Source organism: Amia ocellicauda, chromosome 4 (genome assembly GCF_036373705.1).
Source record: "Amia ocellicauda isolate fAmiCal2 chromosome 4, fAmiCal2.hap1, whole genome shotgun sequence".
NCBI lineage: Eukaryota > Metazoa > Chordata > Actinopteri > Amiiformes > Amiidae > Amia > Amia ocellicauda.
In genome coordinates this window covers 20826866-20845395 of record NC_089853.1, presented here as the reverse complement: position 1 = coordinate 20845395, position 18530 = coordinate 20826866, and the positions used below count along the sequence as shown (strand labels likewise).

Here is an 18530-nt window from a genome sequence, read left to right as displayed (position 1 = left end):
TGAGATACAAAAGATGAATGATTTAGAAAGGCAAGGTAAAAATCTGTCACTGTTTTCAGAGATTTTATTTTGAATTGAATCACCATTTTATATATACACATCTCAAAAGACCCCACACACATTCTCCATTGGCAATGCAAGAAGCAACTGCTTCCTCTTACAAAATCCTACAGGAGAAATTGAACCTATACTGAAGAGTCCAAAAATTGCTGGTTCTCCATGAAAATAAAAACATCAACTAGCTACACTGTAATGTATGCAATAAAAGGGAATGTTTAAGGTCTCCCTCAATAGAGGAAGAATAAAAACTTAACATTGCTGGTTTGTTATGTACTGTTCAGTGTGAGATCTCCTTAAAACAGCCTGCATACAATGCAGATTGGAAGATTTCAAATCTTAAATGCATTTGCTAAATCGAATTAATAAGATCCTGATAATGATATGAAAAACAAAAATTAATGCAATGCCTAATTCTTAAGAATTAATCTTGGCGCTTGTTCGCATCAAATGTAAATTCTGAGCAGCTCCAGACAGCGTTTCAGGCTTTGCAGGTCATTGTTGTGCTCATGCGATACAATGGCTCCAAATTAACTGCTAATTCTTTTAATTGTAAATGGAATTAAACTTGGCTAAATTGAAAAGCAAATGCATTACTTTGCAATTACCCATGTGGTTGCCATTTAAACCACTGAGCCTCTACAGAAATAATCTGAATAGTAAATAAACCTTGACAAAAAGCAGAGCCCTATTTGGTATAATTAGATGCATTAGCATTATTGTAGCTTGCAGGCACAGAAATTAGATGGATCTGCTGCAAGAACACTTTTGAACTTAATTGTTTTCTAACCCCTTATTTTTGACACAGCAACCCCTTATCTCAGCAGCAATCAGTGCAGGAGCAGAACACAGATGCGAGCTAAACATTTTCCCCCTTTACACACAACCACTTAAGCCAGTAAGGCAGACAACAACAACAACTGGAGTTACAGATTGATTTTTCCACATACTGCTATATATTAAAAAAAAAAAAAAAAAAAAAGTCAAGTTTTGAATATATTCTAATTACACATTTGCGTCATGAATAAAAATGTGCAAAGCTGCAAGAGATGCCAGAATGCCCCACAAAGAACATTCATCACTTCCAAGCAAGGATGTGGAGAACGTAAGTCGGTGGATGACTAGTAAAGTGTGACATAGGGAGGGCATGGGTTGTAGTAAATGGAAAAAAAAATATATATCACATTCTGACTGGAGTGTTTGTAAAAGTCTTGACATCTACGGCTGCAGTGGTGGAGGGTATCAATGGCCGTGGGCTGCTAGTTACCTCCTTGAACCCCGAGGCTGCAGGCAATGACCTCAACTGGACACAAGAAATGACATGTCAGCAGGGCTCTCCTAGGGAAATGATTCAGAGAAAAAGAGAGAGGGGGTAAAGAGGGAGGGGGGGTGAAAGAAAGAGGGAGAGAGAGAAGGGAAAAAATGAAACTAAGCAAAAAGAAAACACTGGCACCTGTTTTTTTTTTTTGTTTGTTTTTTTTCTTTTCTCAAATCAACATTTCATCATTGCTTCAGGTCTGAGAACAAAAACATCATGAATATTAAAACCACAAATAAATTAGACCTCCATCTTTTACAAAATGGCCCATGAAAGGTGAACATTTATCTTGGCTGGATTATTTTAACCAAAGCAGAAAGCCTGTAGAGAGCATGGCACTGCATATTATAGAGGAGTAAATGGGGCTTAATTTAAAAATACAACTATTCTATAATCATCATCCATTGCACTGTGTAAAATTACCTGAAAGCATATTCATGAAAAACTGGATTTCAGATTAACCTTCGTTGGAGTACTGAACACATTTAGGAACATAAGCAACGCATTTCTGTGAAATACCTCAAATTATTGTAGAATAATTACAAAATCCATCCTCATTAGAAACAAGAGACGCATTGTGTATCTATCGGTTTCTCACAGTCCCTTTCAAAATAGAGTTAGTGCCGTGTTCCATCAGAAACTGCTAATTATTGGTAATACTAATGTTCTTTTGTGCTGATAAATCTTTCAGAGCGGAATTGAAACTTGTATAAATACAGGGAACTATAGCAAATTGAAAAAGCAGGAAATATTTAAAATTAAAATTTAGCCTATAAGAATTTTAGCACAATACATATATACACACACACACACACACCACATATAAAAAAAAAAACTGTCCAACACAAAAAGCATTTTTAAAACAAGGAATTGTAAGACAACGCTTCTTGTTCTTGTGAACGCCAAAAGATTTATTTACAGCTCAATAAAAGCAACCACACCTTGACTACCCCCGCCCTGCCCCCAAACACCTCTTAGGATTGAGTTTGTTTTCTCCCCAGAAGCACAGCAAATTATGACCAATACAAAATATACAGGAAAATAAAAATACAGAAGGAAGCATTGAAGCAAACTTTGATTACAAAGCAAGCTACTAAAGTCACTCCACATGGACATTCCTAAATCTATAGTTGAAAGGCGTTGCAAAAATACTAAGATCCCCCAATATACAATACACAGTAGAACTCTACTACAGAGCACTTAAGTATACACTATACATTCTTCGCTACATGCGTAAAAGCCACTAACTGTAACACACAGTTAGCTGGAAGTAGCTGCCATATGGCAAAGTATGCCTATTAAATTAAATAAAAAGCAGCATGTTAAAAATGTCCAAAAGGGGTAACCGTACTTTGGTTTATCACCCAATCCATTAGTCCCATACTAAGGGAGTATCTTTAGATTTAAAACTAGGACAATGAAGCAGTGGTACCTTATATACACAATTGCATTACATGGTCTGCACAACTGCACAATAACATACAGTATTTACATAGGTTTACGGTCCAACTTTCACTGAAAGTTTTGTAAATTCAGTTTATAGCCTGGCAGGATTACAACCCCCTACAGGTGCATAGTAAAATTTTACATATAAACTCTATAGAACTTAAAATGTCATGTTTTATTTTCATGCTTCTCATCAAGGCTAGAATTTATCTGATTTTCAGAAGAAAAAAAAAAGGTCTGAAAAATACATCTATAAAAAGAAGGGGAAAAGTTATTGGTACAAATACCAAAAAAAAAAAAAAAAAAAAAAAACACAAGACCCCTGCAAACATTTAGCTTTCCTTCAGGTCTTCTATTAGACTAGACGTCCTTTGATTGGTCAATGCTAGAGGTATTGCTGATTTCCTCTGCAGATTCACTGGCTGGCCCCGCTTTGTTTTTAGCGGGCGTGACCCCGCCCTTCTGAAGAATCTCTGTGGCTTCGTGTTCTAGAACCTCGGAGGGGGTCAGGGGCTCCAGGTGGACACTGCCCTGCTCACTTACGTCAGAACTGATGGACTCGGGCACGTCCACCTTCCTCAGGAACTGCTCGAAGGACACATCTCGGGCCTCCTTCTTCTCACTTTCCACACCTTCTCCATCTCCGGCTGTGGGGCTGGGGAGGGGCTTGGCCGAATCTGAAGAGGCATCGTTCTTGTTCAGGTTTTCGCGTGGGGCCGCCGTCCCACTCGTTGGGCTCTGCTCGCCCTGCTCTGGGCCTTGTGCTTGGTCTTTGGCCTGGCTGGCTGCAGAGGGCTCGGTCTTTGCTTCACTCCCACTCCCAGTGCTGCTGAGGTTGTCGGCCTCGCCCTCGGAAGTGTCTTTGGGAGCTCCCCCGCCGCCCGAAACTGCCTTTGGACCATCACCATGCGTCTCTGTATCGCCGCCATCGACAGGGTCATCCATCTTGGTTTCTTTTCTGAAGAGGAATCAAATAAAATCAATATGCAATACATTTCTCCAAATTGCCAGATAAAGACATGAGGTTTTTGAATATTACTCACCTTTCAATATCCAGAGGATTGGCAGAATCTTTAATAACATCACTTGGGCATTTACTCTTCTATTAAAAGAAAAAGTAAGAATTAGATTTAGTTCCATACGCTGAAGGTCAAATTGCTGATTTCCTTACTACAAGATTCTAATTATGTAACTGAAGAACTTACAGTAAAGTTACAGTAATTACAGTACCTGAGATTCATCAGTCTCCTTGTCACGAGGATTGTCCTGAGGCCTTTAATAAACAGATAAATAATCGTGAATTAAACAATATCCTTTCCTATAATTATCCCACAAATAAACATCTAACAAAACTATTTTATAAATTACTCGTATCACTTTAAAAAGCAAACGCATTAAGCAGCTTATCAACACATGTGGCATGATTAATTCACAGTGTTTACAAAACAAACGGATACTGCAAAGACAGCAGGGCCCTCGCTTTCCACAAAGCCTTGTGAAGTCATCAGTTTTAATACAAATGTAACCTTTCAGGGGCCCTTTGTTTAGAACTTGCTGGTAACTGTATCTTCTTTGTTGATGCTGCATTAAAGCCAGGTTCTATCTGCTGAAGTACCACACGGGATCCTCGCACATCCAAGCTGAAGTGTTATTAATCATGGAGTAAATGATTCATGACCTCGATGAGCCTTAATCCCTGCTCCTACAAGAAGCACTTAGCATAAGAAACAGCTACATTGATTTCCTCCGTGTTGCAATCTCAGGAGGCCCGTGACGTTAAAGCGATGCAAACGCCTCATAAAACTAAAAACGCTTCCAATTTTGCTCCGGTTTGGGGCTGTAGCGCTGGCCGGCCCCTTTCGGTATTTTTGGGGAGCCTCAGAGGAGTAACAAAGACGATAACTTATTAGATTGATTTCGGCATTTAAATACAAGAGATGACCCTACTGATAACGCCACTGCCATCACTTTCAACCCAAACTGTGATTAATTAAGAGAAGGGTTTCAGGGGCAAGACTCCCAGCTGGATTTCCTGTAACTCTTTTGAAAGCCCCTTGCAAATAACAAGTAGAGTGAGAGGCACAGACAACAAACAAAAACATTTCTATGAACCCAAATTTTACAGGGAAAAATTACTCAATAAAATGATCGTTTCAAGCAATTTTTAGGTCAGGGAATAGGAATCCTCATACGTATTTAATCAAACTGTAAGTCCAATAATAGCTGCAGCAGCTAAACTTCCAACACTTGCAGGAATTTCTCTGCTTTCTTGATCTTTATTTAGAAACTGTTCAAAATGCAAAATTCTATAAATGAAAGGAAATATTACCCTGCATTATTAAACAAACAAAACTACAAAATAAAACATACTCAGGTTTGCGTTCTTCACCAATGCAAACTTCAGAAGCATCTGTGGGAAGAGAAAAAAAAAATAAGTTACCCATACAAATATTATTGCACTAGCTCATTGACGTGAAACCAGTGCATTTCCAATGACGTATTCCCTTCATGAAGAATGATTAACGTAGCGGAAACACACCTTTCTCGATGATCACTTGGCAGGTGTGATTCTGCCTGTCAGTCAGGTGTTTGCTCATGTTGTCAGCACCAGAAGCATCCGTTAGAAAATCACAGTTAAGACACACTAGCGTTATACCCCTGCAACAGAGAATATGCCATTCAAACAATGTGGCCAAAGTGATGCGTATGGTCCGTAATCCTCTAAACAGGTTGGGATGAAGTAGTGAGGATGAATTAGGCCCTAGAAATCAAATGGTTGTGTAGACCTAAATTGTGTGTAACATTCATTACAATACCATACCAACTTTATATAAGATCAACAAACCAGTTATGAGAACATTAACCAATAAATTGAAAATCATAAATGAGGGTTTATTGCTTTGTTCAGGTAAAGTCCAGAACCGAATCTCTCTACTACAGTAACAATTAAGATTGCATTTGGACTGAATATTGTTATGATGATTATAATTTATTTTTCATACCGTAGGCTACCTGAAGGTTTCTTCCGTTTTCGCAACCGGCCCCTGGAACTGGCGCTGTGAAACCTGCCGACAAGATTCAGAATCCGTTAATTCAATCTCATTACCACTGCCTTAGTGAAGGGTACTAGATTGGTTTTGTTTCTCCTTCCTCTTTTGTTGACAAGGAAACATGTTGCAAGTCTGACACAAATATTACTCTATTTTAAAGTGTGATGCAATTCAAAGCATTTATTTTGTGGAGTTTTTAGGAAGCCAGCATGCCATATACAGGACACACAGAAGCCTGGTAAATCAGGCTTGAATTGTGATGCGTCTTTTTAAACCTTTATTCATGTGGAGTCAAGCTGAAGAAATACAATGCTACGATTCACCATAGGAGAAGCACTTAATTAAACATGTAAACGGCTGCTATAAGTCAAGTCATATGAAGTAGAAAAATACCTGATCATGTGGTTTCCATAGGCTTTGCAGCAGCTAGTTCTGTATTTGCATAAAACACAGCTCACGAAGGATGGGTAGTGAGCAGAGAAGTCCTTAATTTCAGAGTAACATTCAATGCACTTCTGAGCTCCCAGATGATTTCTACAGATAAAATAAATAAAAAAAAGTTTACAACAATAGAATCTGCAAACAGACTGAATCAGGCAAGTTGTGGAAAAAAAAAAAAAAAAACGACTTTCGCAACATGGTTCAATAAGGTTAACTTGTTTGTAAAGATAAATAGATTTGAATATGATAACCACTTTGTCCGACAGACTGATTTTTACCGTAAATTTCGTAATGCCAAGTTGCATCTATCCAGCTGCTTTGAATTGTTCAGTCGTTCCTGCTTCTTGTTCTGGGAGGCCGATTTGGGCTTTCCTTGACTGGACTGCGGCCTGGACGATTGTTTGGCATTGGGGCTGCTCGGGACTATGCTTACGATAGATCTACTGCTTGAGTTAGGAGAGGCTGGAGACCCGCTGGACGCCAAAGAAGCCCGGATAGTCACCTGGAAGAAAGAGTTGCCATGGGAAATAAATTTAGATTTATAAATACCTAAGTTTTTTTTTTTAATTATTATTAACCCTTTCTTTCTAGCCTGGGAACAAAACGCACAACAATTTATAGCTGCCATTTGCCACCAAGCACAAGCTCAGCCTCACCTTGGTTCCGGGTGGGAGCCCTTCTAAGGATTTGGGTTTCTTGAATGTGCGATGGTGCTGAGTCTTGTGGTCCATTTTCTCCTTACAGGTTAAGAACTGTAGTCGGCATTTGGTACACCGGTGAATACCTTTTTTCTGATACCAGGAAGGGAAAGGAATTTGTAAGTAATGGCCTTCTGTGAATGCCTGCATCACCTGGTTAAAACTCTACTTTAAGGTAAAGGAATATAGTCTGCAGAGCAGCAGGAAGAATTGTTATACTCCAATTACAAAATTAGGTCACTTTAAAACAAAACAAAAAATGACCCGATCATTAGCGTTTTATTTGAATTGGGCTCATTCAGCACTAAATCTTAATATGAAAATTACACTTTAAAAGGTTACCTACAACATCAATTAATAGGGTATAAATACATGAATCTGTATACATTTTTGATTTTGGAATATTCTTCAAACCTAAACACCCCATTACACAGCATAAATAATTCCCTATGGTTAACAGTGAGAATGTGTTTCAGAACTCAAAGTGGTTTCAGAAGTCTGGGGGAAAGGCGCTGTTGTCAAACCATTATGTATTGCGGCAAGGTGTTCAATGGACGACTAATCAATCCACGTTCAGAATGAAACTGAACAGAGCAATTCACAAGTGAGTTACTACTTATGCTGACTGTGTTCAAATTGAGCTACAGGCACTGAATGCAATTCTTTACAAAAATGACAGATGAAGGTGTTCGATACTTTTATGAGCAGAAAACAATCAGGCACTGTCCTACTTCCCTATGAGGCACGTGATGAGTCAAGTCCAGCCTGAACACCCCTGCAACGCTTCAACACCTTTTCAGTCGACTGAATCCACAAAACATTACAAACGCCGAACAACTGCACTGGAGAGAGACTCTTGACTCCAGTTTAACAAGATTACAGAAGACGGGGAAAAGGATCAAATAAAAATAATCTTACCTGATGCCTCATATAATGCTGCATGTATGGAGTTCCACTTCTAATGACTTTAAGGCAAAACGGGCAAAGAAGATACTTTGTGTTTTCATGAACACTCCGGAAGTGATTTTCCACATCAGAAAAGAAGGATGACCTGTAGCTACAAACCTGCCAAGTAAAGAAAAATACATTAGTCTCTGAATGGGTTAAAAAAAAAAAAAAAAAAAAAAAGCTTATTTCACATTCACCATTCTTGTTTTCCATTCATTACCTGGCAAACATAGGGCATCTCTCCAGGCTTATGATTGTCCTTCATGTGTTGCAAGAGCACTTGTTCCGATTCAAACGCCAACTCGCATATTTTACAATTAGCTGAAAAACAATCAATATCACAAATCTCAAACTTTAGAGGGTCACAAAATAGGAAGAAAACAAGTAGAGGACAAGCCATCTGGACTTTTAGAAAAATTAAGCTATTGAACTTGGAGGCTCGCAACGCACTCGACTGTTGCATGAACTGAGAACCACCAACAAACAAAGCAACTGCAACAGAAAGGAAAACACGTACTAGTGGATTCGTAGGGACTGTGGGCACTCTCGATGTGGCACTGCAGCTGGAAGGGCGTCGAATACTGGCGGTAGCAATGCTGGCAGGTGGTGTGGTTTTCCCAACTCTCGTTGCTTTGCTTCTCAAGCTCCAAATGGTGTTTCATGTGGTTCATGAACCTGCAAAGAAATGAGAGGCGCATCTGCATGTAAATAATATCTTAAATGGCATGACAGAAAAAGGTCTTCGATACAACCCGCAAATTATGTGAACTGCACTTGACAGCTGTGCGTTGCTCTCGTTTGTGGTTAAAAAAAAAAAAAAAAAAAAAAAAAAAAGTACAACAAAACGACAACCTCAAAATACGTGTATATATTTTAACAGAATTCATGTTTTTGTGGTCCAAGTTACTTAAATTAGAATAAATGGGGGGGGCAACCTAGTTAACCAAAAGATTGAAACACATTACTAGGTGGCTTTGTTCACCAAAACTAATATCAACAGAAAGTAAAATTAACCCTTATGATTTTGGAATCTGTCTAAATCTACAAAGCAGTCTTAATCTTTGCTTTGGTTCCTTCTTTAACATGTTCAAGTTTGACCCTTTAATTTTTTTTTTTTTTAAAAGGGTACAACAATGTAATGAGTAAGATCAGCATCCAGATGAATTACAGCTCTTAAGAGCACAGCCTTTGCATGCATTGACATTGCCTATTTTGTCCCAGCGGCTTCAAAGATAAATTACAGACGCTCCCACTTGTGCCTCAATTTCTAAACTTGTTTAATAGCCATTATAATACCTGCAATTACAACCACCTTTTGTTTTTCTTAATGATGTGCACCTCCTCAGATGGCGTAAGTCTCTTCATTCCTACCTGCCGACGGTGCCCTGACTAGGCAAGGCCCATTTTTCAGTTTTACATTCTGCTACTTCAGCTCCCCTAAAAGGGATTTTTATGCGGAAGAACTATGACCTCAACTGCCAGACAGAGACTGCAATACAAACGGGTCTACCCATTAAAACAGCTTGCAGAGGCTTTTTGCTGCATTTGAGAGTAAAGTTATTTAATCAAAAGAACAGTTCTTACACTGCGTAAACTACCAACTATTATTCATCGCTGGTCCCTAATGGGAATAGCACTGAAGTCTACTGATAACGTCATCAATCTGTGCGAGAAAACTGTAATGACGGTTGTAAGGCTCGGTGCTCCACTCTCCTGCCTCAGCCTAATCACTCTCCATAGAGACTGTCCATACACTTCAGAACCATCCCTAAACTGGTTCTCCTAAACGTGCTAAAAGAAGCGGTCAGGCAACAGCCAACAGCCAACAAACACTCCCCCCCCCCGCCTCAGGCCCTGGCATTTGTCACATCGCCAAGAGAAGACTGAAACTGAACTAATTAACCAACCAACTGAAGAAACCCATGTACACAAAAAACAAAACAAAAAAAAAGGAATTTTTTTATAGGAAAAAAGTTTCTGTAAATTTGTATACATGTCTGAGAAGTTAAAAGCCACACGAACTTCATTTGAATATCAAGTAACTTCTATGCAATGTGTGTGGATTGTAAACTACTCAAACTAGAATATACATAGAACTGCGAGCTACTGGTCTTAGTTACTGACCTAGAAAAGGGTAGCCTGTGTGAGTCGCTTTGAATAAAAGGTGTCTGCTATATGACTGATTCATATTATTTTATTAGAACTCCTCTATCTTTGGCCAACAAGTGTGCAGACATTGTTCACTACAGATGAAACCTGTTGACCTTGAAAAATCAAATTATAAATATACTCACACAAATATATACACACAAAATCCTAAAACTGGATAATTTTCCAAGACATTTTCATATATAGGCCAAGCTAAACCATTACCTTACCTTATATTGTTCTTGAGAATTTTTAAGCAGCTGCAGCACTTGAACGTGGGGTTTGTTTTCACATCCTTTTCACCCAGCTCCCCCTCATGTTTCCCGTAGTAAAACTCTTTCACCAGCATGATGAGCTTTCCTTTCTCAGTGTCCGCAGCCTTGACTTGCGTGGTTGTCGTCCCTTGCTTAGATGTCGTGGGGAAGTAGACATTCAACATCTCATAGCAGCAGTACTGTAAGAAAGTGTGTGTATGTGGGGAGAGGGGGTGAGGGTGGCAAACAATAATAAAGTTACTTCATACACTGAATTGTTAAGGACAAACCTAGTTTTTGGGTACATCTCCCAAGTCTTTAAACAGTTTTTCATGCGAAACAGTAATCCAGTTCCATAGAAATATCCAGTGAAGGAAAAAATAAATAAAAAAAAGAATGTGGAAGGTCCTCAGACTCTGGACTTAGTGCACATTTAAAAATGAGTGAGCTACTAACATTTAAGACATGAAAGCATTAATGAGAACTCTGAGGCACAGATGCTGCAATCAGTATTAAGTGAGTTTGCATTCACATGAGATCTACAGGCATTTTTGAGATGACTCATGCTCTGCTCGGATTCAATCTTTGCAGTTAAAAACGATCAAATGATTATGGCTTGGCATCCTAGTGCTCGGTAGTCTTTTCACTTACTTTGATATCCTGAAACGTAACAAGACTCCACTTTAACAATTATGAAAGCAAACATTGCAATTTTCTACTCTCACAGACCAGGATATACACTTGAGTTTTCCATAAAAATAATTATTCAATTACCAGCAGTCTGCTGCAAACCTTCTTTACTGCCACTGCCTTGTGGGAATACAATATTTATAGAAAGGAAAATGCAGATCTGCCCCCAAATTAAGAAAGACCAACTCACCCTCGCTTAAACAGCAGTACATAATTTATTAGGAATAGCTTTAGTTTAAAAGACATTAAGATCTATACATGTGTATTTTGATTTACCAATTAAATACATAGGGAAGAATCTGAATGCAGCATGTACTTAAAAAGAACATCACGTCAGCACTTTGTAGGATCAGCTGTGAAAGTGGATCACTGGTCAACCTACACATCCAGATCTGCACCTGGACCATGCGGTAGGAATGCCAGCTTCCCATTTTCTGTGGTTAAATCGGAGACGGGTGCCACCACGAAAACCAAGGCATGAGTATTTTATATCCATCAGTTTGTGTATAGAAGGACAGGGGGTGCAGACTGGGTTATACTCACTCTCATGTGATTCCTCAGAGGATCCGGGAGGTTGAAATGAACGTTACACTTTGGGCAAGCTTTGAGGAAAGGTGTCCCATTTTTAACACTGCCAGAAGCTGTTGAAGGCGTCCCTGAAAGAGAAAAAGCAGGTTTATATATTTATTTAATTTTCAACACAGGGAAGATCTAGCCATTAAGATGTGGCTATAGTTTTTACGGAGAGGACTTCAGATTCTACACACCAGTTACCATGGGATGTTACAAGGCATCTGATTTATGAACCACATTTTGGAATCCACACCTCTCTGAATTTAAACCTTCAAGTTCTTTCAAATTAGAAGCCCATACAAAATTAAAAGATAGTTTTATAATGACAAATTGTATACATCCTCTGTCAGCCTATTAGAAAGATCAAATGACAGACTGTCATGGAATGGAATAGATTTTAAGATTACAAGTCAATGAGCTTTATAGATTTAGATTTTTTTTTTTTTTTTTTTTTTAAACAGCTGACATTTGAAGAACAAGTCTGGCACATTTATGCATAGGATCCTCTCTTTTTCAAATGAAAGACAACTTCTGAAGCCCTGTTGTCTTGTATTGGTGTATCAAGCAATGGTAAAGAAAAAACAAAGCCTACCCGAATCAAGTTTGGCCTTTTTGGGAGTGGTACTGTTTGTGTCAGATGAAACTGGGCGTTTTGCAACAGAGTTAGTACCATTGCCTGTAGGGAGGAAAAAAATAAAATAAAAATCAATATGAATATATTGAGGAATAGTCCTGCTTTCTCAGCAGGTAAGCAGAGGGGGGTGAGATTAATGAAGAACAAACACAAACCATATAACATTACAAAGTATACCTGTTCTATTCACAGCTACAGGTGTGTTCTGCAGTTTGGGAGATATCACAGGTAAGGGCGGTTGTTTTGGAGAGCTGACTGGGGTTGCCTGCAGAGCCGTGGAGCTCATCTGTATTGGTTGCAGGGTCGCTGTGCTCATTTGTATGGGCTGCAGCTTTGCTGGGTTCATCTGTGGAGACTGCAGCTTTGTCGAGACCGGCAGTGAAGAACTCTGCACATTGGCAATACTGACAATGTTATTCTGAACAGTGGAAGGAACTTGCAGCTGAGGTCTGACACCAGCGTTCGACACTGTTCGGACTGGAGTAACTTGATGCACTTGAGTGAGTTGCTGAACAGGTCGGCCAAACTGCGTGGTAATCCCTTTCACAAGGAGGAAAAACAAAAAGCAAAACAAACATTAACTTCAAATAATCTCTGATCTGATGGTGTCATGATATGCAGCAATTGCGGTTATAGATTTGTTCTTCTTTCGTACATGTTCATTGAGATACAACTACTCTGTGAGGCGGCAACAGTTTGTGTTAAAAGCTACAATCTGCAAAAAAATATAAAAATATAAATAAATTCATACCTGGAAGCACAGTGATGGATGTGGCACCCGGATATGTAGTTATAATGTTGTTATTACCACCCGAGCCTGATTTTAAACCCAACATCAAGGTGGAGTTATTGGATATCTGAGATGAACTCATTATGTAGGCCTGGAACAACAAAACACACCAAGCGTTTGGAAATATCCTGGCAATGAAGAGATTGACCACTTTTTTTTTTTGGTGCAAAAATGTCAGCATGTTCCTTCACTTTAAACATCAACCAAGATTTCTGCTGTGACAAAATCACATCAAACAAATACATAATCTCAAGCACAACTTCTTAAAACTGTATTGTGCCCTAAGACCGTGAGAAGTCATTAAAATGAAAAGCATAAAAATATATGCAAATCCTTACCTGACTATTTATAATTATTGGCTGGGCAGTGACCGCAGTCACATTTCTGGACATGTGCTGTGTGACTATAGGAATTGGCCCAGCTCTGTCCACTGGCTGTGTTGTCACAGGAATGAGCAGAGATCTGGTGACTGGCTGCGATGCTGGGGACATAGGTCTCACTGCTACTTGAGGCACAATGGGCCCAGAGATGCTACGGCACACTGCGGCAGAAGAGGGAGTTGGAGAAGGCCTCGGTGCAGGCTGGGATGTCACAGACGCTCCAACAGACCTGGAGACCGGCTGATAAACTGCCATTACACTTGGAGGAGAAGCCGGGGTTGTGTAGTGTTGGTTTGTGGCTTTAAAGGTAGGACCGGGGCCTAGGCGGAAACAAATGCATGAACAGCAGAAGCAAGTGATTAGAAATGGTTTCCAAGGTGCCACTTACACATCTGCATTAGAAAATGTTATGAGTGCAGCAGTTATGTTACAAACCACTGTGGTATGTTATCTGTTCACAGATCATACAGTACATCTCACATCCAAAAATCACTCCCTTGAGTCAAAACTGTGAAAAACTTGACATATTCTTCTTCTTACTTAACACTTTTTCTTGGAGGACAAAAATATACTGATTAGGAAAAAAATTAAGGAAACTCTAATCTAAATGTTGGCCACCACAGATAGGCATCACAATTCGTAATTCTAGAAGAGGAATGTTTCTTACTTTGCCTGGAGGTTGTAGATGCCTTAGAACTGGTGATCTCCCCAATAAAAATGGGCTCGTCATCATCGTCGTCGTCATCAACTACTTCCGGCATCCTTCGCTGCCACGGCTCCAGCTCTTCCTCCTCACATTCCATGAAAAGTTCAGCCATTTTGAAACTGAAAGAATACACACATATGACATGTATAAGTACTCACTGAATTTATTTTGCCTAGACCATTCATGCAAAATTATAAAAACTCTTGAATGAAAAGGTGAGTGATATCACCAGGACAGGCACCAAGTTGTTTACAAGAGTCCAACAGCCAATGACCTCCAATCCCCACCCACAGAAATGCAGTGATCATTTCCTGTTTTCTGGTGTTTAAAAGATTTCCAGAAGTTTAGGAAAAATGTACCCTGCCCAAAAGTTGTTGTTGTTCTTATTATGATGATTCATTACACTGAAGTTTACACAGATTGACAACACTGCAACAATTGCTACAACAACACATACAAATTAAGCAAGTATAAGGATTTGAAAAACTATAATAAAAGCAGAAACCACCTCTAGCAAATCAAGGCCAGGGCAATATAGTGCCATTTGAAAAGACCATCTTTACTATAGAAAACCATAGCAAATATTCATCAAATTAAATCAATATTATTTGTGTTATTTACTGGCATATTGGACAGCCAGCAAGATAATATAGTTTCAATATGGACACTATTCTGTCCTCTGTGATGCATCTACAAAAATACATGTACATAACTAATCACAGGCATATTTATTCAGAAATTATTTTATAAACCTTATAGTAGAAACCCACGAAATCAGTGTAATCAATAACCCCAGAGCCTTGGTGCCCTAAACACGTTCTGCAAGAAGGGACATTTGCAAAATGGTTAAGCATGCAGGTGTATGAATCCATAATTAATCTTCCTGTTAACACCAGGGCAGCATTAGAGGAAACATCATTAAATACAAAAAAAGGAATCTGAACTATTCAAATGAGAAAGTATTGGCCTGCAGTACAACGTGGACGTGGTATTGGGTAGGGTAGGGCAGAACAAAGTGAAGGCATGGCTCTGGCGTCATGCCCCGCGCCTTTCACGTTTTAACACGCCAATTATGACACCGCTGATTGTCTACTAATTGCCCTCGTTCATTAACAAGACAAACCAAAACAAACCAAATCTAAACCCAGCCAGTTTCCGGTAACGCAGATCTGGGACGCCGGTGACGTTAAACGTGAATTAGGGGGGGGGGAGGATGGTGAGCTGTGGAAAACAAACAGCAGTTTCCACACAAAGCAGCTGTGTGAAGTTTGGATTCACAGGCAGAGGGCAATACACCATACAGCCCCAGAGCTGCCCCTGCCCGCCCAGCACCGTCTGCCAACGCACACGCACAATGCTTGCGTACAGCCGAACAAAAGATGTGCACTCACGTCACGGCACACAAAAATGGGAAGTGGACAAAAAAAACAACAAGTGATCATTAACTCCTGTAAGGCCTCGTGTGAATTGCAAATAAAAACCATAACGTAAACGGGGTCAGATTCCGTGCGAAGCTCGCAGTCCGGTAAAATCCGTACAGCAGCAACACAAAACCCACCATCCAAACATGGCGCCCAGCACAGCTCCAGCGCTGCCTCCAGACCGTGTTCCGACCCGTATTATACCCCTTCATTTGCCGCAAGAGGACAGAGAAGTGCCACAGAAACGCACCCAAGGTCTTCAAAAGTACAAATGCGGAAGAAATGAAGGGCTTACCGTTTGTGTGTAAGGAGTAATTAGACGCAAAACGTGTTTCTGTGGCCAGTCTGCATGATCTCGGCAGCGCCGGGGCGGCTCGCGTGCAGTTTGCGATGCACACACGCCGGTGGCTGATGGGTAATTTCAGGTCAGCTCGGGTTTGTTTGTCATTCCCGGGAAACTGGGGAGTCCATCCATATTGGGGGAGTTCCCGGCAATTTGGGGGATTGTAAAGTGTCATTGGGGGACATTTGGGGACAACATTTGTATGGGGGAAATCTTGGGGTATATCGATTGTACCTTTGGGGGGATTCAGATTGAAATGGGGGAATGTTATGTTCTGTGGAAATAGGTTCTTCCAGATGTTTTACCCCCCCCAGCAACTCAACAGCAACACCCCCGGTCGACAAATAAGCCCCGCCCCCCGTATACTCTTGTAACAATATAAAACCAGGATTCGTTACAAAAAAACAACGTTACAATTTTTGGCGGTGGGCGGGTATGTAATTTGGCGGATTTTTAGAACCAGTTTGGGGGAAAATTAAACAGAGGACCTGGTAACACCGATGGGGACCCCACGTTAACCACCCCACCCCCATTAAAACAAACATCATACATCTATATACATATTATAGTCACACATGCAAAATTAAAAGCACATATATTGTTTATAACGAGCTATGCATTTCAACGGTCAGATCTGTAGCTCTAGTGAACTGATTGTAATTATACTGGTAGATAGATCTGAGCTACTTTTATAATAACGAATCTACTTCTTCATAGCGCTCAGTGATTGCCTTGATGGCGAATATGTCGCCGATATGTTTTAATTTGTTTAAATCAGATACCAAATCAGTTGATCATAGGTGCGAATTAAGGACGGAAACCATCAAATTGGCAAAACACCCATTTTATAACTGCAGCGAATTGTTACCCCAATAAATTGGGAAGATCGCTAGCTCAACTTTTTAGGTGCTGAGTAATAATATCGCAGTCCCTTTCAACAGACACCTCCGCAGTTTTCTACATCAGTATTGTGGGGTATTTTTGCTAATGCTACTGTAGCACTCATACTCCCTCCTCCCCCAAAGTAGCAAAAAGTCGCCATTTTTTCTCTGCCGCCATTTTGCAGAAACTAAGGATGATCATTAAAATTATGGTTAGGCCTGCGTGTAAAATTAAATGGATCTAAGACAGAGAGAGATGCATTGGCCGACTCTATCAACAGTGTAACTTGGGGTTATGTATGTATTCTTAATAACAGATAGTGATGGAGACACAGCAGCTTGCATCAGGTAGTCTCATTAATCTTACTGAAGTGTTTCCACTAAGGAGGTAGTTTACACAATCTGCTATATATACAAAATCTGAAGAAGTTCTCTTTTTCAAAGCTCAAACATCTGGAAAGGTCATTGTCTATGAAAGGACCATCACACCTGTTTTGCAACTTGTCCGTTTTCAGAAGTAGCAGCATGACTATACACAACAAGGGCAGGATTAGGATTTAGTAAGTTTAATCAACCAGATAGGCATAACCTCCCTGGCGCCCAAACAACATTTTTCCTGTTTTTGAATATGCCGCCACAAACCCAAAGACATTCTTTACATTACAGTATTTGAAATGAATTAGAGATGTTACATCTGTAGATGGAAATAATTCCATTAGCAATTTGTATAATTTTACATACAAGGCTTTTAAACCTAAATTATAAAACACTGCTATAAAATACAATTATTTTCAATGCCATGTCATAATCTTAGATTATGTAATTTCACTATATAATTTCTGACAATGTCTGTCCAGAGTAAACAATACATCAAAGAAAATACAATTAAGATGTATCAATGTTTTTTCATTAAAAATGTAATTACTTAATTATTTACAATTACAGTTGTTTCAGACTTCTTGTTTTAAATTGACCAGTTTTCATTTGCTCTTCAGTACATAATTAATCTGCAATGTGAATATAAAATTGTCTTGTATTTGTTTGTTGGTTTTCTTTTCACTGCAGTCATTTTGTTCCATGACAATTTGTGTAAAATATTGTACATGAAAAGGATTATTTTCTTTCAAAGTTATCATTGGTCTGTAGTTTCTTTAGGATATATTGATAAAAATGCAAAGCCACAAGCAGGAACTGAAATTGAAAGAAAAGGTTTTGTATAAGAATGAGAGACAGATTGTTTTCTGTAGCTTCCCCATCTCAGCTCTTCTTATCTGAAAGCATAGTACTTCCAACGGTAATAGGAAGTTAACATTTATCTTTATGAGAGAAGAAAAAAAGCATTATTTGTAAGAAAGATTATTCTTTTACATATATTCTAGGAGATATAGTTTGAATACCAATAAGATTATTCTTTGTGTTTGTCCAGTATTTTTTTTTTTTTAATTTTGGGTCTATAAATGCATTTAAACTGGTGTAATGAAGGGGGAGATATTACAGTTTTACACAACAGCATTGAAAGATTAAAATATGACAAAGACAAAATTCAGAAATTCATAATATAATTTACAAAATGCACAGCATCACTATGAATTCACATACTAATATACATTACTGATATGCACAACCATAGCTAGCTAACCCTCGGCTCATACGGGCTGGTGCTTACTGCTGGTTTATCTGGGGCAAGTGGATGGAATTGACATTCCCCCAGATGTAATACCACCCCCACCCCCACCCCCACCCCACTACAAG

The 18530-nt window shown here is 39.3% G+C and overlaps 1 protein-coding gene across 2 annotated transcripts; it reads right to left on the bottom strand.

The window, feature by feature from the left end:
• Positions 1–46: 46 nt before the first annotated feature.
• On the bottom strand, positions 47–15962 carry znf280d (zinc finger protein 280D). 2 transcript variants are annotated; one of them, XM_066701333.1, is made up of 21 exons: positions 15850–15962; positions 14095–14252; positions 13386–13747; positions 13009–13138; positions 12435–12797; positions 12216–12299; positions 11594–11706; positions 10337–10560; positions 8476–8633; positions 8179–8279; positions 7929–8075; positions 6969–7103; positions 6591–6814; positions 6265–6405; positions 5824–5886; positions 5361–5479; positions 5192–5231; positions 4052–4094; positions 3865–3923; positions 3365–3779; positions 47–1395 (listed from the first exon to the last, which is right to left on the bottom strand). In XM_066701333.1, exons 2-21 carry the CDS (start codon positions 14243–14245, stop codon positions 1357–1359), a joined length of 3111 nt encoding a protein of 1036 aa, XP_066557430.1. In that variant the 5' UTR covers positions 14246–14252; positions 15850–15962; the 3' UTR covers positions 47–1356. The 2 variants fall into 2 exon arrangements, with proteins under 2 accessions (XP_066557430.1, XP_066557429.1); XM_066701332.1 differs by lacking the exon at positions 47–1395 and having other exon boundaries at positions 3110–3779.
• Between the last annotated feature and the right edge of the window lie 2568 nt (positions 15963–18530).